This window comes from Vidua chalybeata, chromosome 28, assembly GCF_026979565.1.
Source record: "Vidua chalybeata isolate OUT-0048 chromosome 28, bVidCha1 merged haplotype, whole genome shotgun sequence".
Taxonomy (NCBI): Eukaryota; Metazoa; Chordata; class Aves; order Passeriformes; family Viduidae; genus Vidua; species Vidua chalybeata.
In genome coordinates, this window is record NC_071557.1 from 4078747 (window position 1) to 4097175 (window position 18429).

The window sequence follows — 18429 nt, forward strand, 5'->3', positions numbered from 1 at the left end:
ATTTTGCATAAATGTTTGCTTAATGCAGAGTCCAAAATATCCCAGAAAATAATAAAAAAAAAAAAAAAAAAACGGGAATTCAAGGCGGCTCCCGGGGCGGATCCCGCAGTTTCCATGGCACCCGGGGCGCTCTGGGATGCTTCCCAAAAAATCAGAGCTCAGGGAGGAACGATTTGTGTTCAGGACATCCGGATGGAAGTGAATTCATGTTTTTCAGGAATGCCCAGTTTCATTTTTGGGGCAGATTCCGGCAGATTTGGGGTTCCTGGAGGGTGGAGAATTCCAGCTTGTTCCCAGCAGTAATTAGCGTTAATTACCCTGGTAATTACTGAGCCCTGAGCAGGAGCTGCTGGCGATTGGAAACCAAGCCGGGCTGGGTGGGAATTTTGGGGTGGGAAATGAGGAATTCAATCAGATTTGGTGTTTCCAGGGCCGAGGAACCTCCTGGGCATCAGGAATTCCAGAGGGAAGAAAGGGACAAGGGGAAAGAGGGAATCACTTCCACAAGGATGCTCTGATGGGCTTAATTAGAAATTAATTATTCATTGTAGCAACCAAGGAGTTGTAGGAGGATTTAAGGAATCCTGGGGGGATTCCAGCCAGGATTTTTAGGATGAAATTCCTCCCTGAGGGGCTGGGATGGAATTCCCAGAGGAGCTGTGGCTGCCCCTGGAGCCCTGGGAGTTTCCAAGGCCAGGCTGGACAGGGCACCAAAAATCTGGGAAATCCTGGGATTTGTGGCACAAGAAATGGGGATAAAACACAGGGAATGGGAACACCAAAAATCTGATAAATCCTGGGATTTGTGGCACAAGAAGTGGGGATAAAACACAGGGAATGAGAGCACCAAAAACCTGTGAAATCCTGGGATTTGTGGCACAAGAAGTATGGATAAAAAACAGGGAATGAGAGCACCAAAAACCTGTGAAATCCTGGGATTTGTGGCACAAGAAGTATGGATAAAACACAGGGAATGGGAGCACCAAAGGTCAGATCCTCACTGCTTTTTGGGAATGAGGAGCAGGAGAAGGGATTAGGACCATTCCCAGGGAATGAGGTGCAGGGAAAAGGGATTGGGGCCATTCTCAGGAGCAGGGAAAAGGCACTGGGGCCATCCCGAGGTCTGTGACACTCCAGCCTCTTCCAGAGCATTCCCACTAAAGGGAAAAGAATCCATCCCAGCTGGATGCGAGCGAGGCGAGCGGCCACCAGGCAGAACAGAGCTTCCCAATGAAATCTTGGAAAGATCCAACCCCTTTCCCTCTCCCGAGCATTGGAGCTGTGGTAGAGGGGATGGACACGGCCCTGAAAGGAGAAAGCAGGGGGAGAATGCCCTGAAATCCCAAATCCGAGGCCTTTTCCAGGCTTCCATTCAGGGAATGGGCAGTTGGTCCTGGGGTGGGATTCCCTGCCCATTCCCTGCTCATTCTGAGGTCATTCCCTGCCCATTCCCTGCCTGTTCCAGGCAAGCTCTCCTCCAATCCCCATTTCCTCCCCTTTTCCCAAGTTTCCCACCCCACAGCTCGGGGACATCCCAGTGTCCCAAATCCTCCCAAATCCTACAGGAGCCCAGCTGGAAAAGCCCCGGCAGCTCCCGAAGGAAAGCTCACCCTGCACCCAGGAGCATCCCCACATCCTCCCAGGCACTTTGGGAATGCAAACCCCTCTGGAATGTGGGGAGCTGGGAATGGAGTCCTGGCAGGGATTTCTGGAGCCAGGAAGGGATCATAGCCGTTTACACCACTGCTGTCACAGTGATCCATTCCCTCAATTTCCACTTCCATTCGGGAATGTTCCTGTTGATGCCGGGGGAAAATCCAACACCGTTGCCAGGGCAGGAGTGATTTATTTGGGCATAAAACCCATCAGAATTCCTTGGAGTCTTCTCCGGGACGGGCTCAGCTGCAGAGATTGATTTGTTTACTGCAGCCATGGAAAGCGGGGGCTGCTCCCAGGAAAACACATCCCAGACTCAGCCAGGGATTTTCCAGCCTCTCCCGTTTATCCTGGAGCAGCTGAGGGAAGGAGGGAAGGAACTGAGCCCATTGCTCAGCCCCCAAATTATCGGGGAGACAAAAAAAACCCTAAAGTGGTTCAGATCTTCCAGGTTTGGGAACTGGCTGGGGCCTCCCGGGTGCTTGGAATCTTCCAAGGAGATTCTGGGCTGCTCTTCCAAGGAGATTCCGGGCTCCAAGCGTTGATTCCTTTGCCATTTTTGGGGTTGGATGAAGGCAGAGCTGAGATCCCTCTGGCTCCATCCTGGCGGGAATGGAGCCCAGCTCCAGAGGGACAGACGGAGACAAAATAAAAGTGGGATTTGGAGGTTAAGGATCACCCTAAATCCACACATTCCTTAGGAAAAATGGGACTGTCCTTGTTTGGCTGATGGACAGCTGTGTGTGGAATGGGTTCTATAAAAATCCAAGTGTGGATCAAGCTCAGCTCCAGAAGGACAGATGGAGCCAAAATAAAAATGGGATTTGGCGGTTAAGGATCACCCTAAACCCACATATTCCTTAGGAAAAAATGGGATTGTCCTTGCTTGGCTGATGGATGGCCGTGTTTGGAAGGGGTTCTATGAAAACCCAGCTGTCACTCCCGTCCTGGGGACAGGGCTGGGCGGCGTTTCCTTGGATCAGCCCTTCCCGAGAGCCTGGAATATCCTGGATAGGGACACCATTCCCTAAATCCGGATTATCACCCCCGCAGGGAGATCCTGCGGCTCCATCCCGCTCTGGAGCTCCTATTTGATGATCCCAAAGGTGTTTTCCAGCCTCAACAATTCCATGGTTCTGTGACCCCTTGGCTGCTCCGTGCGGGGAGGGGAAATCCTGGGAATCATTTCTGTGGAGATCAATCCACGGCTTTTCCCCCTGCTCCATCCAGCGGCTTGGCCGGGAAAAACCGCCGGGAAAAACGGCGGCACCCAGCGGCAGCGTCCCTAAATCCTAAATTCCGGCTGAGAATGCCGGAAAAGCTCCTGCTCCCGGTGGATTCAAATCCCTCTTCCCAAACTTTGGAACGCAACGGGATTCCCAAGCTTTGGGGACGGATCAGCCACATCCAGGCCATCCCAAATTTTTCCTAAAGCTCCCAGAGCACGAGGGATGCTCCAGAAGGAAAAGCCATGGATTTCCTTCCCTCCTGGCAGAGTTTTGCCTTAGGCACAGAGCTCGGGGCTCTCCCAGGAGTGTCCCCTAAGCCCGGGATGAGGGACCTGGAGCCAGGTGAGGGTCACAGGGAATGGGGGAACACACCTGCAGTCACTGGGAATGTGGGAATACACCTGGAGAGTGACAGGGAATGTGGGAACACACCTAGAGTGACAGAGAATGTGGGAATTACACCTGGAGAGTGACAAGGAATGTGGGAATTACACCTGGAAGGGCAAAGGGAATGTGGGAATTACACCTGGAGAGTGACAGGGAATGTGGGAATTACACCTGGAGAGTGACAAGGAATGTGGGAATTACACCTGGAGCATCACAGTGAATGTGGGAACACACCTGGAAGGGCAAAGGGAATGTGGGAATTACACCTGGAGAGTGACAGGGAATGTGGGAACACACCTGGAGTGACAGGGAATGTGGGAACACACCTGGAGAGTGACAGGGAATGTGGGAACACACCTGGAAGGGCAAAGGGAATATCGGGACCCACCTGGAGGGGAAGGCCTGGACGTTGCACTCAGTGACAAGGCGGGGATCGGGCCCAGCTTGGACTCGGTGATCCCAAAGATTCCAACCTCCGGGATTCCGGGGCAAGCGGCGCTGCTCTGGCGGCTCCTCCTCCTTCCGGAGTGTGCCGGGACAGCACTGGAGGCTGCTGACGGCGCTCCAGCCCCGGAATTAGGGGGAAAAAAAGGAAAATGGGAAGGCCGCCCCTTCCCTTCCCGGGCCCCCCCCGGGCTCCCTCAGAGCGCGGCCCCGCCCTCTCACCCTCACGACCGTTACTGAGCGCGCGCCGCCGTTCAAACCCGCCTCGCGGGCGGGCGCTCCGCGCGCTGATTGGCTGCCGGGCTGGCACCCCGCGCGTTGATTGGTAGGAAGGGGCGGAGGGGGCGTGGTCGCGGCCATGGCGGGTTCCCCCTGAGCGCGGCGCAGAGCCGCAGCTATGGCCGCCCGCAGGCCCCGCGCCGCCGCGGCGGCCGCCGCCTTCCTCTCCCCGACCCCGCGGGCCCTCGGCGGCGCCGGCACGCCCGTGCTCGCTGAGTGCCCCGGCAACGACGATGAGCGCGAGAGGCGCCAGCGCCGCCGCTCCAGGGCGGTGGACTCGTCGCTGCAGGGCCTCGGTTCCCCCTCGCTCAGGTACGGCCGGTGCGCGGGGCTCGGGCAGAGGAGAGAGGCCGGACACCGACCCCGCCGGGCCGGGGCTGAGGGGCGAGCCGGACACCGGCCCTGCTGTGTCCCTGTCAGAGGGGCTGCCGGACACCGACCCCGCTGTGTCCTGGGGCTGAGGGGCAGCCGGACACCGACCCCGCTGTGTCCTGGGCTGGGAGGTAGCCGGACATCGACCCCGCTGTGTCCCTGTCTGAGAGGCTGCCGGACACTGATCCCGCTGTCTCCTGGGGCTGAGGGGCAGCTGGACACCCACCCCGCTGTGTCCTGGGGCTGGGGACAGCCCGGACACCGACCCCGCTGTGTCCTGGGCTGGGAGGTAGCCGGACATCGACCCCGCTGTGTCCCTGTCTGAGGGGCTGCCCAACACCGACCCCGCTGTGTCCCGCAGGCCCGAGAGCTGGCAGCCGCCGCTGCCCCAGTGGAGCAACGCGCAGATCTCGGAGCACTACAGCACCTGCATCAAACTCTCCGCCGAGAATGTGAGTTGGGGCGGACGCGTTTGGGGTTTAAAACCCCTCAGCAGTGGGGTTTGAGAAGCCCGGGGCTTTGCAGTGGGGTGGGGCACGTTAAGGGACCGTAAAGGGATGTCAGGTCCCAGCTGGGCCATGTGTTCTGTCCACACGGTTCTGGAATATCTGGGCAATCCCAGGAAAAAGTTCCTGTGGGACTTTTTCCTGCCTCATCCTCTCGTCCCATGGCTGGCCCCATGGAGCAGAGCCTGGATCCATCCTCCCACATTCCCCCTTGGGTATTTAGGGCTGAGGTCCCCTCTCAGCCGTCTCTTCCCGAGGCTGCCCAGCCCCAGCTCCCTTAGCCTTTGATCGTCAGGGAGATGCTCCAGATCCCTCATCTTTGTCACCTTCTGCTGGAGCTCCTTGTCCCTCCTGTCCTGATGATGCCAGAGCTGGACACAGCACTCCTGGGGCTGATCACTCCCTGTCCTGCTGGGAATGCTCTTCCTGGTGGATCCCATTGGTGTCCTTGTCCCCAGGACCCTGTGGCACTCAGGGACACCTTGTTATCCCTCAGGTCCTTCATAGGCATCACCTCCAGCCTGTGCCAGTGTCCAGGGCTGTCCCTCCCTGCCTGAGTTTGAATTTCAAACAATTCTCTGTTGAATTTCTGACAGTTCTCTGCCCAGCTCTCGCTCCTCTCCCAAGAGGAAGCTGTGGCCATGCCCGGGCTGGTGTTGCCCTTGGTCCCTGGTGCTACCCGGGCTGTCCCCTCGGTCCCCAGGGTGTCCCTGGCCAGGGGAAGGGTTCCCAGCTGTGCTTTCTTGCAGAAAATCACCACCAAGAACGCCTTTGGCCTGCACCTGATCGATTACATGACCGACATCCTGAAGCAGAAGAACTCGGATCTCACCAACTTCCAGGTCAGAAGGGTCCTTGCTGCTGCTGCCTTGTTTTTGTCAGATCATGCCCTTTCTGACCCAGACATGGGGCATCTGAGAGGCATTTTAAAAGCTTGTGTTCCATTTTCAGTCTCGTGTGAAGGGTGAGACAATACAGGTGTTATAATTCACGCCATCACAATCAGAAGCCAAATATTTCCTAATTACCAAACACTGTAAGTGTTTCTTGGCCTGTCAGCTTTTGCTACACCATGCTGTAAATGACTTAAAGCCACTCATCTAAAATTACCCTTCGTGGTATCTTTCAAAGTTCTGTTTCTCCCAAGTGTCCAGTCTTATTTTCAAGGCCACCCTTTGAAACTTGTTTCTATTTCCATTTCTGTCTCAGCAATGTCTGCCCTATTCCATGGCATTCCTAAGTCAGCATTTCTTATCTCAAGGTTTGCATACAGATCCACGCTCTGTGACTTTTCTGTCAGGTTCTGAGAATTTTCCACAAATCTAATTCCCACAGTTTCCACCTCTAATTAACCCCAGGCTTAATTCATGTGAAACCTCCAACGCTGTTTAGGGCAAAACTCAGCAGAAATTGGAGGCACTGAGTCATTAAAGGCTGAATCCTCCCAGTTGTGGGGTCAAAAAGGGCTCAAATCCTCCCAGTTTGGGGTCAAAAAGGACTGGGAAGGCCTTTGGGATGAAAACAGGTTAAATATTAGGTAGGATCTTTTTAATACTTAGGGGAAATTGAATATTTTTTAAAAGTGACTTAATACTTAATAGATTTAAAGGAGAAGAAGGAAAGGTTGAAAAGCCTCATTTCTTGGTTTTTTTTTAATAAATTTGGTGTAATTATTAATACATTTTTCTTTATACTCTTAAAGTTTTAAGCCTCTTTACCCCCTAATTCTATCTCACAACAAAAAATTCTAATAAAAACACAAAAAAAGCATTCTAATAAATACACAATGTAAGTTATATTAATATATATTAATATGTGTTCTATATATGTAATTACTAATGTATAATATTAATACTAATATATATTAACATTAATATGTAATGTAATATATTTTGATCATTTTTTTAAGTTATTATGAATGATAATTAACCAGCGCTAAACCCACCACACTAATTAATACATTAATGAAAAAAAAATCCCAAATTAACAAACCAAAAACCTATTTTACCTCTCTCCTAATTCTATCTCACAACAAAAAACACACAAACACATTTGAATAAATACACTCATAATTAACCAGCGCTAAACCCACCACACTAATTAATACATTAACAAAAAAAAAATCCTCAATTAACAAACCAAAACCACTGCACAAAAGTGGGGTTCCTAAAAATTCCTAAAGGATTTTTAGCTGCAATCCCATAAAAAACGAAGCAAGCCGTGGCGAGAACACCCCTTTGGGGAGCCTGGAGCTTCCACTGCTCCCTTTCCCCATTAGCCTCGATGTTCCTGGGGGTGCAGAGCTCTGGGGGATCAGCTCTGGGCTGCTCCAGGCAGGGATCTCCCTGCCCAGCTGGGAATTCCCCGTTCCCTGCAGGTGGCCGCGGGGACTCTGGACGCCAGCGCCAAGATCTACGCCGTGCGCGTGGATTCCGTCCACGCCGACGCCTTCAGGGTCCTGGGCCACCTGGGCAAGGAGCCAGCCCCTGCCAAGGGCCAGGACAGCCCCCAGGAAGGTGGGAATGCCCTCTTTTCCTCCCAGAAAAAACCCGGAATTCCCTCATTTCCCACCCGGGATCAGGTGGAGATTCAGCGCTCTTTGGGAGTTCTGAAGAGGTTTGGGATGAATTGGGCTGGGAGATCCCAGATTGGTTCTCCTGGAATGCCGGGGCAGGGAGGGATGGGAGGAGGAGCTGGATCTGTCACTCAGTGATTTCAGATTTCAGTTTGGGGCCAGACAGGGCCAGTTTGGGATCAAACGGGGTCAGTTTGGGATCAAACAGGGGCACTTTGGGATCAAACAGGGGCACTTTGGGATCAAACAAGGGCATTTTTTTGTCCAACAGAATCCATAAAAAGCCAGCAGAACGTTGCTCATGCCCACAGATCCTGAGGAATTTCAGTGCCTGCTGAAACAGCAGTTTGCTGTACAAATTCCAGGTTTTCTCCCTCCTTTGGGATATCCCAGCCCTTCTGAGGTGGGATTTGTCCCTTTTCCCATGCCAGGCTCCAGCCCAGCCTCCGAGGCTGCCAGGAAGTCTCAGCCAAAGAAGAAGCAAAGCTTCAAAACCATCGAGCAGAACCTGAGCAACATCAACGTGCCCGAGGGCAGCCGCAGGGCCGAGGTGGGCCTGCCCTGCTCCTCATCCTCCCTGCCCTGCTCCTCATCCTCCCTGCCCTGCTCCTCATCCTCCCTGCCCTGCTGTCCTGCTTTCCTGTTCCTAATTCCCACCTCCATTCCCTGATTATCATTCCCTGATTCCCCTCTCCATTCCCTAGTCCCATTCCCCTCTCCATTCCTGGATCCCCATTCCCCAGTTCCCCTCACCACTCCCCCATTCCCTTCCCCATTCCCTTCCCCATTCCCTAATTCCCACCTCCATTCCCTGATTTACGCCCCATTCCTGGATTCCTATCCCCATTCCCTGATTCCCATTCTCATTCCCTAATTCCCTTTGCCTGATTCCCTTCTCCACTCCCCGATTCCCATTCCCCAATTCCCCTCTCCACTCCCCATCCCCACTCCCTAATTCCCCTCTCCATTCCCAATTCCCATTCCCTAATTCCCCTCTCCATTCCCATCCCCATTCCCCAATTCCCCTCTCCACTCTCCATCCCCATTCCACAATTCCCCTCTCCATTCCCTGATTCCCATTCCCTAATTCCCCTCTCCATTCCCATCCCCACTCCCTAATTCCCACCTCCATTCCCTGATTCCAATCGCCATTCCCTGATTTATACCCCATTTCTGGATTCCCAGATTCCCATTCCCAGATTCTTATTCCCCAATTCCCATCCCCATTCCACAATTCTCCTCTCTATTCCCATTTCCACTCCCCGATTCCCCTCTCCACTCCCCCATCCCCACTCCCTAATTCCCCTTTCCATTCCCCATTCCCTGATTCCCATTCCCCAATTCTCTTCTCCACTCCCCATCCCCATTCCCCAATTCCCTTCTCCATTCCCTGATTCCCATTCCACAATTCCCCTCTCCATTCCCATCCCCACTCCCTAATTCCTCTCTCCATTCCCAATTCCCATCCCCACTCCCTGATTCCCCTCTCCACTGCCATCCCCATTCCCTAATTCCTCTCTCCATTCCCCATTCCCTAATTCCCCTCTCCATTCCCCATTCCCTAATTCCCCTCCCCATTCCCAATTCCCCTCTCCACTCCCCATTCCCCAATTCCCCTCCGCATTCCCATCCCCACTCTCTAATTCCCCTCTCCATTTCCCATTCCCTAATTCCCCTCTCCATTCCCCAATTCCCCTCCCCATTCCCATCCCCATTCCCTAATTCCCCTCTTCATTCCCTGATTCCCATTCCCAATTCCCCTCTCCATTCCCCTCCTCATTCCCATCCCCACTCCCTAATTCCTGTGTCCATTCCCGCTTTCCAGGTGGATCCCATGTTCCAGAGAGCAGCCGCCTCCTTCGACGAGTGTAACACTGCCGGCATTTTCCTGACGGGGCTGCGCTCCCAGGGCTTCCAGAGCCGGCTCCTTTTCCACTCTGGAATTGTCCCTCTGCCCTCCTCGGAGAGCCTGGCCCTGCCCAGCTCCCAGCCCGTCACCGTGCCGGCTCTAAAAGGTGAGTCCCAGCCTTTTCCCTGCTTTTCCTGCCCTTATCCAGCTCCTTTTCCCCTGCGTTTGTTCGCTGCTTGGATCCCTGGCAGCTGGAAAACTGGGAGTTTTCCAGGCTGCTGGAGAACTGGGAATTTGGGAGGTTTGAGGTTCTGAGCCAGGTGGGAATTCCAGAGCCATGTGGGAATTCCTGAATTTCCGATCCAGTACAGGAATTTGGGAGGTTTGAGGTCCTGAGCCAGGTGGGAATTCCTGAACCAGATTAGGGATTCTAGAGCCAGGTGGGAATTCCTGAATTTCGGATCCTGTGCAGGAATTTGGGAGGTTTGAGGTCCTGATCCAGGTGGGAATTCCTGCTGGGATCCCAGGAATTCACCTGTGTCCCACCCCTCTGCAGCCCTGCTGGCCCCGTGCCTGGAAAAACGCCGGATCTGCTCCTCCCTGTCTGGATTCCAGTTCACCAAGTGGGATGAGGAGTCCCACGACGAGGTGGGTGGGAATCCCTGAGCCAAGGTGAGAATTCCTGATCCAGGTGGGAATTCCAGAGCGATGTTGGGAATCCCTGATCCAGGTGGGAATTCCTAAACCAGATTCCTGAGCCAGTTTGGGAATTCCTGTGCCAGATCAGGGATTCCTGTGCCAGGTTGAGGAATTCCCAATCCAGGCAGGATCCCTGATCCAGGCAGGATCTCCCAGTCCAGATGGGAATTCCCGATCCAGGTTGGGAATTCCCGATCCAGGTGGGGGATCCCTGATCCAGGTGGGGGATCCCTGATCCAGGTGGGGATCCATGATCCAGGCAGGGAATTCCTGATCCAGGCAGGATCCCTGATCCAGGCAGGATCCCTGATCCAGGTGGGGAATTCCTGATACACGTGGGGAATTCCTGATCCAGGCAGGGAATCCCCGATCCAGGCGGGAATCCCCGATCCAGGCGGGGATCCCCGATCCAGGTGGGGAATTCCCTGATCCAGGCAGGGATCCCTGATCCAGGCAGGGGATCCAGGCAGGGGATCCCCGATGCAGGCGGGGAATTCCCGATGCAGGCGGGGAATTCCCGATCCAGGCGGGAATTCCCGATCCAGGTTGGGCACTCCTGTGTTGCAGTCGGTGTCAGCGCTCCTGGAGAAGTTCCGGAAGAGCGAGCAGGCCTTCGATCCCAACCTGGATCCCGACAGCGAGGACGGGGAGGGCTGGGTCCCCTCCCAGCCCCAATTCCAGCCCGAATCCCCAGCCGGGGACCGGAGCCGGGAATTCCAGGCCAACGGAGACTCCGTCGGCCACAGCAAGAGGTGGGGCTGGGATCCAGGGATGGGGGGCTGGGCTGGAATTCCCGGTGCCAGGGAGGAATTCCCAATGCCAGGGAGAAAACCCCGGGAATGCCGAGGGAATTCTGAGCAGGGATAGCAAATCCCTTGGGAATGCCGAGGGAATTCTGAGCAGGGATAAGAAATCCCAGGAATTCTGTGAGCAGTGATAACAAATCCTGGGAATGCTGAGGGAATTCTGAGCAGTGATAACAAATCCTGGGAATGCTGAGGGAACAGGGATAAGAAATCCCAGGAATTCTGTGAGCAGGGATAACAAATCCTGGGAATGCTGAGGGAATTCTGAGCAGTGATAACAAATCCTGGGAATGCTGAGGGAACAGGGATAAGAAATCCCAGGAATTCTGTGAGCAGGGATAACAAATCCTGGGAATGCTGAGGGAATTCTGAGCAGGAAAAACAAATCCTGGGAATGCCGAGGGAATTCTGTGAGCAGGGATAACAAATCCCGGGAACTCTGAGCAGGGATAAGAAATCCTGGGAATTCTGAGCAGCTGCCATTCCTTTTCCAGGAGCAATGGGGCTCCCCTGGGAGAGGGGGACATCGGCACGCTGAGCCTGCACGTGTCCCTGAATCCCGGGGAATATTCCTACTTCAGCCCCCGTGTTCTCTCCATGTGGGCTGGCCCTGAGCACTGGCGCTTCCGGCCCCGCCAGCCCCGTGAGTGTCCAGGGCAGGGAATCCTGGAATTTTGGGCTGGGAAGGGCTGGAATCCTGGAATTCCAGGCTGGGAAGGGCTCAATCCTGGAATTCTAGACTGGGAGGGGCTCAAATCCTGGAATTCCAGGCTGGGATGGGCTGGAATCCTGGAATTCCAGAATGGGAAGGGCTCAATCCTGGAATTCCAGGCTGAGAAGGGCTCAGTCCTGGAATTCTAGACTGGGAAGGGCTCAATCCTAGAATTCCAGGCTGGGAGGGGCTCAAATCCTGGACTTCCAGACTGGAAGGGCTCAATCCTGGAATTCCCCCCTTTTCCCCCTTTTTCCCTCCTTTTCCCCCCTTTCCCTCCCTTTTCCCTTTCCCTTTTCCCCTGCTCTCCCTCAGCAGCCCCAGGCCCAGAGAAGGATTCCCGGCAGAGGATTCCCAGGAAGGTTTTTGAGCTGGATTTCCAGGAGGACATCGACTTCCAAGCCCATTTCCATAAGACCAAGGTGCCCACGGTGCCCTTTTCCCACAGCAGCCCGGAATTCCCGGGATTTGGGCAGCTCCAGCTGCATGTCCTGGGGGGCACCTCCGACCCTGCCCCTTCCCAGACAAAACATTCCCTGTTTTTCCATGGAAAGTTGGTGGAGCTTCCTGTTTTTCCATGGAGCTGTCCGATCCCATTCCCAGGCATCCACAACTTTGGCCAAATCCATCCTGGAAAGCCAGAACAGCCGGAGCACCACGCTCCCTGCAGACTTCAGCTACGACCCCCAGAACCTGCGGCAGCTCTTCCTCAAACCCCTGCTCAAGGTGAGAATTCCCAAAGGAATTCCAGAGAATTGTCCTGGGGAGCCATTCCAGGGAATTGTCCCAGCGAGTCATTCCAAGGGATCGTTCCAGGAGATCATTCCAAGGGATCATCCCAGGGAATCATCCCAAGGGAATCATTCCAGGGAATCATCACGAGGAATCATCCTGTGGAATCATCCTAAGGAATCATCCCGGGGAATCATCCCAGGGAATCATCCCAAGGGAATCATCCCAGGGAATTATCCCAAGGGAATCATCCCAGGGAATTATCCCAGGGAGCCATTCCAGGGAATTGTCCCAGGGAGTCATTCCAGGAAATCATTCCTAGGGATCATCCCAGGGAATTATCCCAGGGAATCATCCTGGGGAATCAGCCAACTCAAGGAATCATCCCAGGGAATGAATCATCCCAAGGAATGAATCATCCTGGGGAATCATCCCAGGGAGCCATTCCCAGCACCAAACCTCTCCTCACCAGACCCTGGGAATGTTCTGGATGTTCCCCAGGGCTGCTCTCACCACAAACCCTCCTGGGAGGGCAAAAAGGGGGAAGAGGGGCCAAGGCCCAGCCTTTATCCAGGAATGTTTTGGAATGTTTTCCCCCAGCTCAGCCCGAGCTCGGATCCAGTGGGAGCCTTGGACAGCGAGGCTGGAATTGAGGATTACGACTACAATAACCCCAACGACACCTCCAACTTCTGCCCTGCCCTGCAGGTACAGCCCCGGGATTGGGGAATTCCTGCTGGGATAGCCTGGGGAGATCCATGGCTAGAGAATTCCTGAGGGGAGGAATTGGAGCTGCAGGGCATCCAGCCTCGCCTGGATATTCCCAAGGATGGGAAAACTTTGGGATTTCTGCTCCCTGCAGCTGCCTTAGCTTCAGCTTTGGCCCAGTTCCATGGGAATACACCCAATCCCATGGAGACCAGCCCCAATTCTATGGGGAAAACCCCAATCCCACTGGAATAAACCCAGTCCCATGGAGATGAGCCCCAATCCCATGGGGATGAGTCCCAATCCGATGGGGAAAACCCGAGTTCTATGGGATAAACCCCCATCCCATGGGATAAACTCAATTCCATGGGGATAAACCCAATCCCATGGGGATGAACCCCAATCCTATGGGGATGAACCCCAATCCCATGGGATAAACTCAATTCCATGAGTATAAACCCCAATCCCATGGGGATCAGCCCTAATTCCATGGAGACTAGCCCCAATTCCAAGGGGATAAACCCAATTCCATGGGGATAAACCCCAATCCTATGGTGATAAACCCCAATCCCATTGGAATAAACCCAATCCCATGGGGATCAGCCCCAATTCCAAGGGGATAAACCCAATTCCAAGGGGATAAATCCCAATCCCATGGGGAAGCCAGGCAGGAATTCCCACCCTCCGGAGTGGCTCCTGCCTCTGGCTCCTCTCAGGTGACCCTGGTGTCCCCTCTGGTGTCCCCCCGTGTCCCCTGGCAGGTCCCTGACAGCGATGACGATCCCGATCCCACGGAATTCCTGGGCCAGGCCGAGCTGTTCCCACTCCCGGATCATCCCGAGGCTCCAGAGGGTTCCGGGATCAATGGTGGGAACGTCCCGGGCTGCAAGGAGCTGGAGCTGATCGACGAGCCCCACAAGGTCACTGGGAGCACTGGGAATGGACTGGGAGCGCTGGGAACACTGGGACTGGGAGGGACTGGGAATGATTAGGAGTAATGGGCTGGAAATTCCTCCCTGGCATTGGGAGCTCCTCCCTGGGGACTGAGAATTCCTCACTGGCGACTGGAGCAAAAACCTCTCGGCACCTCCAGGGTTAAAAATCCCAGGACAGCCATGTGATTCCAGGGATTGCCAGGACTGACATTCCCAGAGGAACAATTCCCAAATGAAACATTGGGATTGTCATTGCCAGAGGAAAAGTTCCCAGATTAAACACTGGGACTGTCATTGCCAGAGGAACAATTCCCAGATTAAACACTGGGATTGTCAATTCCAGAGGAACAATTCCCAGATTAAATACCGGGATTGGCATTCCCAGAGGAACAATTCCCAGATTAAACACCGGGATTGGCAGCGAGGCTGCACTCGATATTATTCCCGGGGAAAATTGGGAATGCTGATCGTTCTAGCTGTGATCCCAGTGATGATCCCAGAGATGATCCCGGATTCCCCCCTCAGATCCAGAAGATCTCCATCCAATACGCCAGGACGGCCAAGAGGATGGACATGAGGAGGCTGAAGAGGAACATGTGGGAGCTGCTGACGGGGCAGGAAGAGGTCGGGAAGGGAAATTCCCACTGGGAATTCTGCAGGGGTTCCTTCCCAGTTCCAGGGATAAACCCCAATCCCATGGGGATAAACCCAATTCCATGGGGATAAACCCCAGATTCTATGAGATCAGCCCCAGTTCCAGGGATAAAGCCCAGTTCCATGGGAATGAACCCAAATTCCATGGGAAGAGACCCCAATCCCATGGGGATAAACCCCAAATTCTATGGGATCAGCCCCAATTCCATGGGATAAACCCCAGTTCCATGGAGATAAACCCAATTCCATGGGAATAAACCCCAGTTCCATGGGATAAACCCCAGTTCCAGGGATAAACCCCAGTTCCATGGGAATGAACCCCAATCCTATAGGATAAACCCCAATCCCATGGGATCAGCCCCAAGTTTCCCATTGACCAGGATGGGCTGAGGTTCCCAGGGGTTTTCCTTGGAATTTCGGGGCTCTGCATTCCTGGATTTTTCCGAGCAGGGGGAGGAAGACGGGGAAGGGACAGACATGGAGATGGGCGGAGAGAAAATCCTGAGTGACATCACCAAGGATCTGCTCCACAGGTCGGGAATGGGAAGAATGGGAATGGGAAAATCCCAAATGGGAATGGGAACGGGACAGGGAAATCCTGAATGGGAATGGGAACAGGAAAATCCCGAATGGGAATGGGAAAATCCTGAATGGGACAGGGAAAATCCTGACTAGGAATGGGAAGGAGAATGGGAATGGGAACAGGAATGGGATAATCCCTCATGGGAGTTGGAATGGGAATGGGAAAATCCCTCTGGATGTTGGGATGGGACTGGGAATGGGACAGGGCAAATCCCTGTGGGTGTTCCCAGGGAGGAGCCGAGCTGTGCCCAGTCCCTGCTCCCAAGCATTCCTGGCTGCTCTGGCATTCCTGGGCTCTGATCCCGATCCCGCTTTTCCGCAGGCTCCCTCCTGCCATGGCCACCAACCTGTCGGTGCCCTTGGCCTTCGTGTGCCTCCTGCACCTGGCCAACGAGAAGGTGAGAGCAGGGAGCCATTCCCAACAATCCCAGGAATTCCAGGGAATGCAGCTCAACCCCAAAAATCCCAGGAATTCAGGGAATGCAGCTCATCCCATCATTCCAGGGAATGGGAACATTCCCAGCTCGTGCAGGGTTTGTCCCTCAGACCCATCCCAAGCATTCCAGACTCTGGATAAGGGAACAGAATCCCAAAATCCCAGAATTCCTGAATTTTCAGAATTCCTGAACAACTCTCCAAGGTCACAACATGCCCAATCCCCACCTGGATTCCTTCCACACCCAGGAATTCCTTGGAATTCCTCCAAACCCCCCTGGGGGCCCCTTCCCACGAGGAAATTCCTGCTCTGTCCCAATTCCCTGGAAAAGCCCTCAGCAGGGCATAAGGGGCTGGGATTGTTCCTGAGCCTCATCCCAGGGGATTTTATTCCAAAGCTTTTCCTTCCCATTCCCAGAATTTGAGGCTGGAGAGCACCGAGGACCTGTCGGATATCCTGGTGAAAGCGGGAGACTGACCCCGGAGCCGCTCCCAATCCAGCAGGGAATTCTGAGAATTCCCAAATTCCTTGGGAAGGACATTCAGGGATGTCCTGGCTGGACAGATCCAGCCAGGATCCAGCAGCTTTTCCCTGGGATTGGGAATTCCTGCACTTCACTGTGAACCCAGGCTGCTCTGTGTTCCAAAATTTCCTCTCTGTGTCCCAAAATTTCCTCTCTCTCTGTCCCAAAACTTCCTCTCTCTCTGTCACAGAATTTCCTGTCTGTATCCCAAAATTTCCTGTCTGTGTCCCAAGCTTTCCTGTGTCCCAAAATTCCCTCTGTCTATCCCAAAATTCCCTCTGTGTGTCCCAGAATTCCCTCCCCGTGTCCTTCCCAGTCTGTAATTCCCAGTTTTTGGACTGACTGTTACTCCTGGTCCCTGTTCCCTCCATTCCCTGGGATTATTCCTGTTTTTTTTACTGGTTTTAGGGTTAATAAATTCTGCACACTTTGGAGAGCGGCCTGGGAAGAATAACCCCGGAGCAGGGTGGGGCAGAAAATGGGGACAAATCCCTAAAAAAAAGGGAATGCAGGGATCAGAGCCTGGAGCAGCAGCTGGGAATGGGATCCAGGAGCTGAGTTCTGGGATGGGATCGGTTCTGGGATAGGATCAGTTATGGGATGGGGATCAGTTCTAGGATTGGGATCACTTCTGAGATGGGATCAAGTCCAGGATGGGATTGGTTCTAGGATGGGGGTCAGTTCTGGGTTGGGATCAGTTCTGGGATGGGGATCAGTTCTGGGATGGGATCAGTTCTGGGACTGGGATCAGTTCTGGGATGAGATCAGTTCTGAGATGGGATCAAGTCCAGGATGGGATTGGTTCTAGGATGGGGGTCAGTTCTGGGTTGGGATCATTTCTGGGATGGGGATCAGTTCTGGGATGGGATCAGTTCTGGGACTGGGATCAGTTCTGGGATTGGGATCAGTTCTGGGATGAGATCAGTTCTGAGATGGGATCAAGTCCAGGATGGGATCAGTTCTGGGATTGGGATCAGCCGGGAGATCCTGGCTCCTTCCTGCCACTTCTGGGGCTCCTCAGTGGGATTTGGGGCCGTGTCAGGACTTGGATTTTCCTCCTGGGGGTCTGCCTTGGACTCATCCCGCTCCTCCCGCAGCTCCAGGGGGAACTGGGGGTCCCCAGGGGAGGGATCTCCTGATCTTTCTGGGAATGGGGTCCCCAGAGGAGGGGTGGGTCCTCTCGCCCCCCCTGGAATTCTCCTCCAGCCTTTCCTGGGATAAGGATCCCCAGGGGAAGGGTCTCCTTCTGCTTTTCCTGGGGCTGCTGCTCCCTTGGGAACATCCAGAGCCACAATTCCCGACCCGCCGGGCTCTTCCCGGCATTTCTCCGCTCCAAGGAGCGGCCGGCGCCGCCTCCCGGGGCTCGGGAATTCCGCCGGGCTCGGCCTGGGACCTCCCGCTCCTCTGCTCCGGGAATGTGGAGCCTCTCCCAGGGCTCCGCAGGGGATTCCAGGAGGGATGTGCGGCTCTTCCCTCGCTCCTCCCGGGGCTGCTGCTCCCGGGATCGGTGTTCCAGAGGCTGCTCCTCCGGGGGATGATTTTCCAGGAATTGATGCTCCAGGCACGGATATTCTAGGAGCTGCTGCTCCAGGAATTGTTGCTCCGGGGGCTGATATTCCAGGGATTGATGCTCCAAGGGCTGCTGCTCCAGTGTTGTTATTCCAGGGGATCCCGGGGGCCGGAGGACTCGCGGTGCTCCCGCCCGGGCTGTGGGGGGGATGCGAGGGCAGAGCTGAGGCTCCGGGAGTTTCGGGCAGGGCTGGAGCGATCCCGCACCCCCAAAGGCACCGGACCTTCCTCCTCCTCGGAGCGGCGCCGTGTCCCGGACCCGGCAAGGAACGGGTGCGAGGGGCGATGGGACAGCACCGGGGAGGGGTCCCAGAACCAGGGAAGGGGTCCCAGCAGCACCGGGGACTGGTCCCAGCTCTGGGGACGGGTCCCAAAATCGGAGAGGGGTCCCAGGAGCACCAGAGAGGTGTCCCGGTAATGGGGAGGGGGCTCTGGGGGCTCCCACCTGCAGCATCTCCGTGGGCGCCCCTCGGGGCTCTTCTCCGGGCGCCTCCTCAGGAAATCCCGGCAGGATTTCGGGATTTTTCACCCTCGGAATTGTGGGGTCGGGACGGTTCCCACGAGCGGTCCCACCCAGGGGTATTCAGCTGGCCCCGGGACCCTGAAACCCGAGCTGTTCCTAAAATCCCTTTACTTATTCCTGAAACCCGAGCTGTTCCTAAAATCCCTTTATTTATTCCTGAAACCCGAGCTGTTCCTAAAATCCCGTTTTTTTATTCCTGAAACCCGATCTGTTCCTAAAATCCCGGTTTTTTATTCGTGAAACCCGATCTGTT

The 18429-nt window shown here is 54.6% G+C and overlaps 2 protein-coding genes across 6 annotated transcripts in view; one reads left to right on the plus strand and one right to left on the minus strand.

The window, feature by feature from the left end:
• The window catches only part of SLC4A5 (solute carrier family 4 member 5), a 69081-nt gene extending 65158 nt beyond the window's left edge, over positions 1-3923 (minus strand). For all 4 annotated transcript variants that reach the window (XM_053966338.1, XM_053966335.1, XM_053966336.1 and 1 more), the window contains exon 1: positions 3661-3923. The gene's annotated coding sequence lies outside the window, so the exon portion shown is untranslated. The remainder of the gene's footprint in view (positions 1-3660) is intronic.
• A 172-nt stretch (positions 3924-4095) lies between these two features.
• On the plus strand, positions 4096-16518 carry NCAPH (non-SMC condensin I complex subunit H). 2 transcript variants are annotated; one of them, XM_053966476.1, is made up of 17 exons: positions 4096-4307; positions 4729-4819; positions 5623-5715; positions 7251-7389; positions 7880-7998; positions 9274-9463; positions 9854-9945; positions 10564-10748; positions 11297-11445; positions 11830-11936; positions 12118-12240; positions 12847-12954; positions 13716-13874; positions 14415-14513; positions 14994-15076; positions 15448-15523; positions 15979-16518. In XM_053966476.1, the coding sequence occupies exons 1-17, from the start codon at positions 4114-4116 to the stop codon at positions 16036-16038; spliced, it is 2067 nt and encodes a 688-aa protein (XP_053822451.1). In that variant the 5' UTR covers positions 4096-4113; the 3' UTR covers positions 16039-16518. The 2 variants fall into 2 exon arrangements, with proteins under 2 accessions (XP_053822451.1, XP_053822452.1); XM_053966477.1 differs by having other exon boundaries at positions 11833-11936.
• Positions 16519-18429: the final 1911 nt, after the last annotated feature.

Excerpts from the sequence above, each read along its gene's own strand:
- NCAPH (XM_053966476.1), top strand. The coding sequence starts at position 4,114 with ATGGCCGCCCGCAGGCCCCGCGCCGCCGCGGCGGCCGCCGCCTTCCTC. Across the intron at positions 7,999-9,273 it reads AGGGCAGCCGCAGGGCCGAG|GTGGATCCCATGTTCCAGAG; the intron begins GTGGGCCTGCCC and ends CCCGCTTTCCAG. Across the intron at positions 11,446-11,829 it reads CTTCCGGCCCCGCCAGCCCC|CAGCCCCAGGCCCAGAGAAG; the intron begins GTGAGTGTCCAG and ends GCTCTCCCTCAG.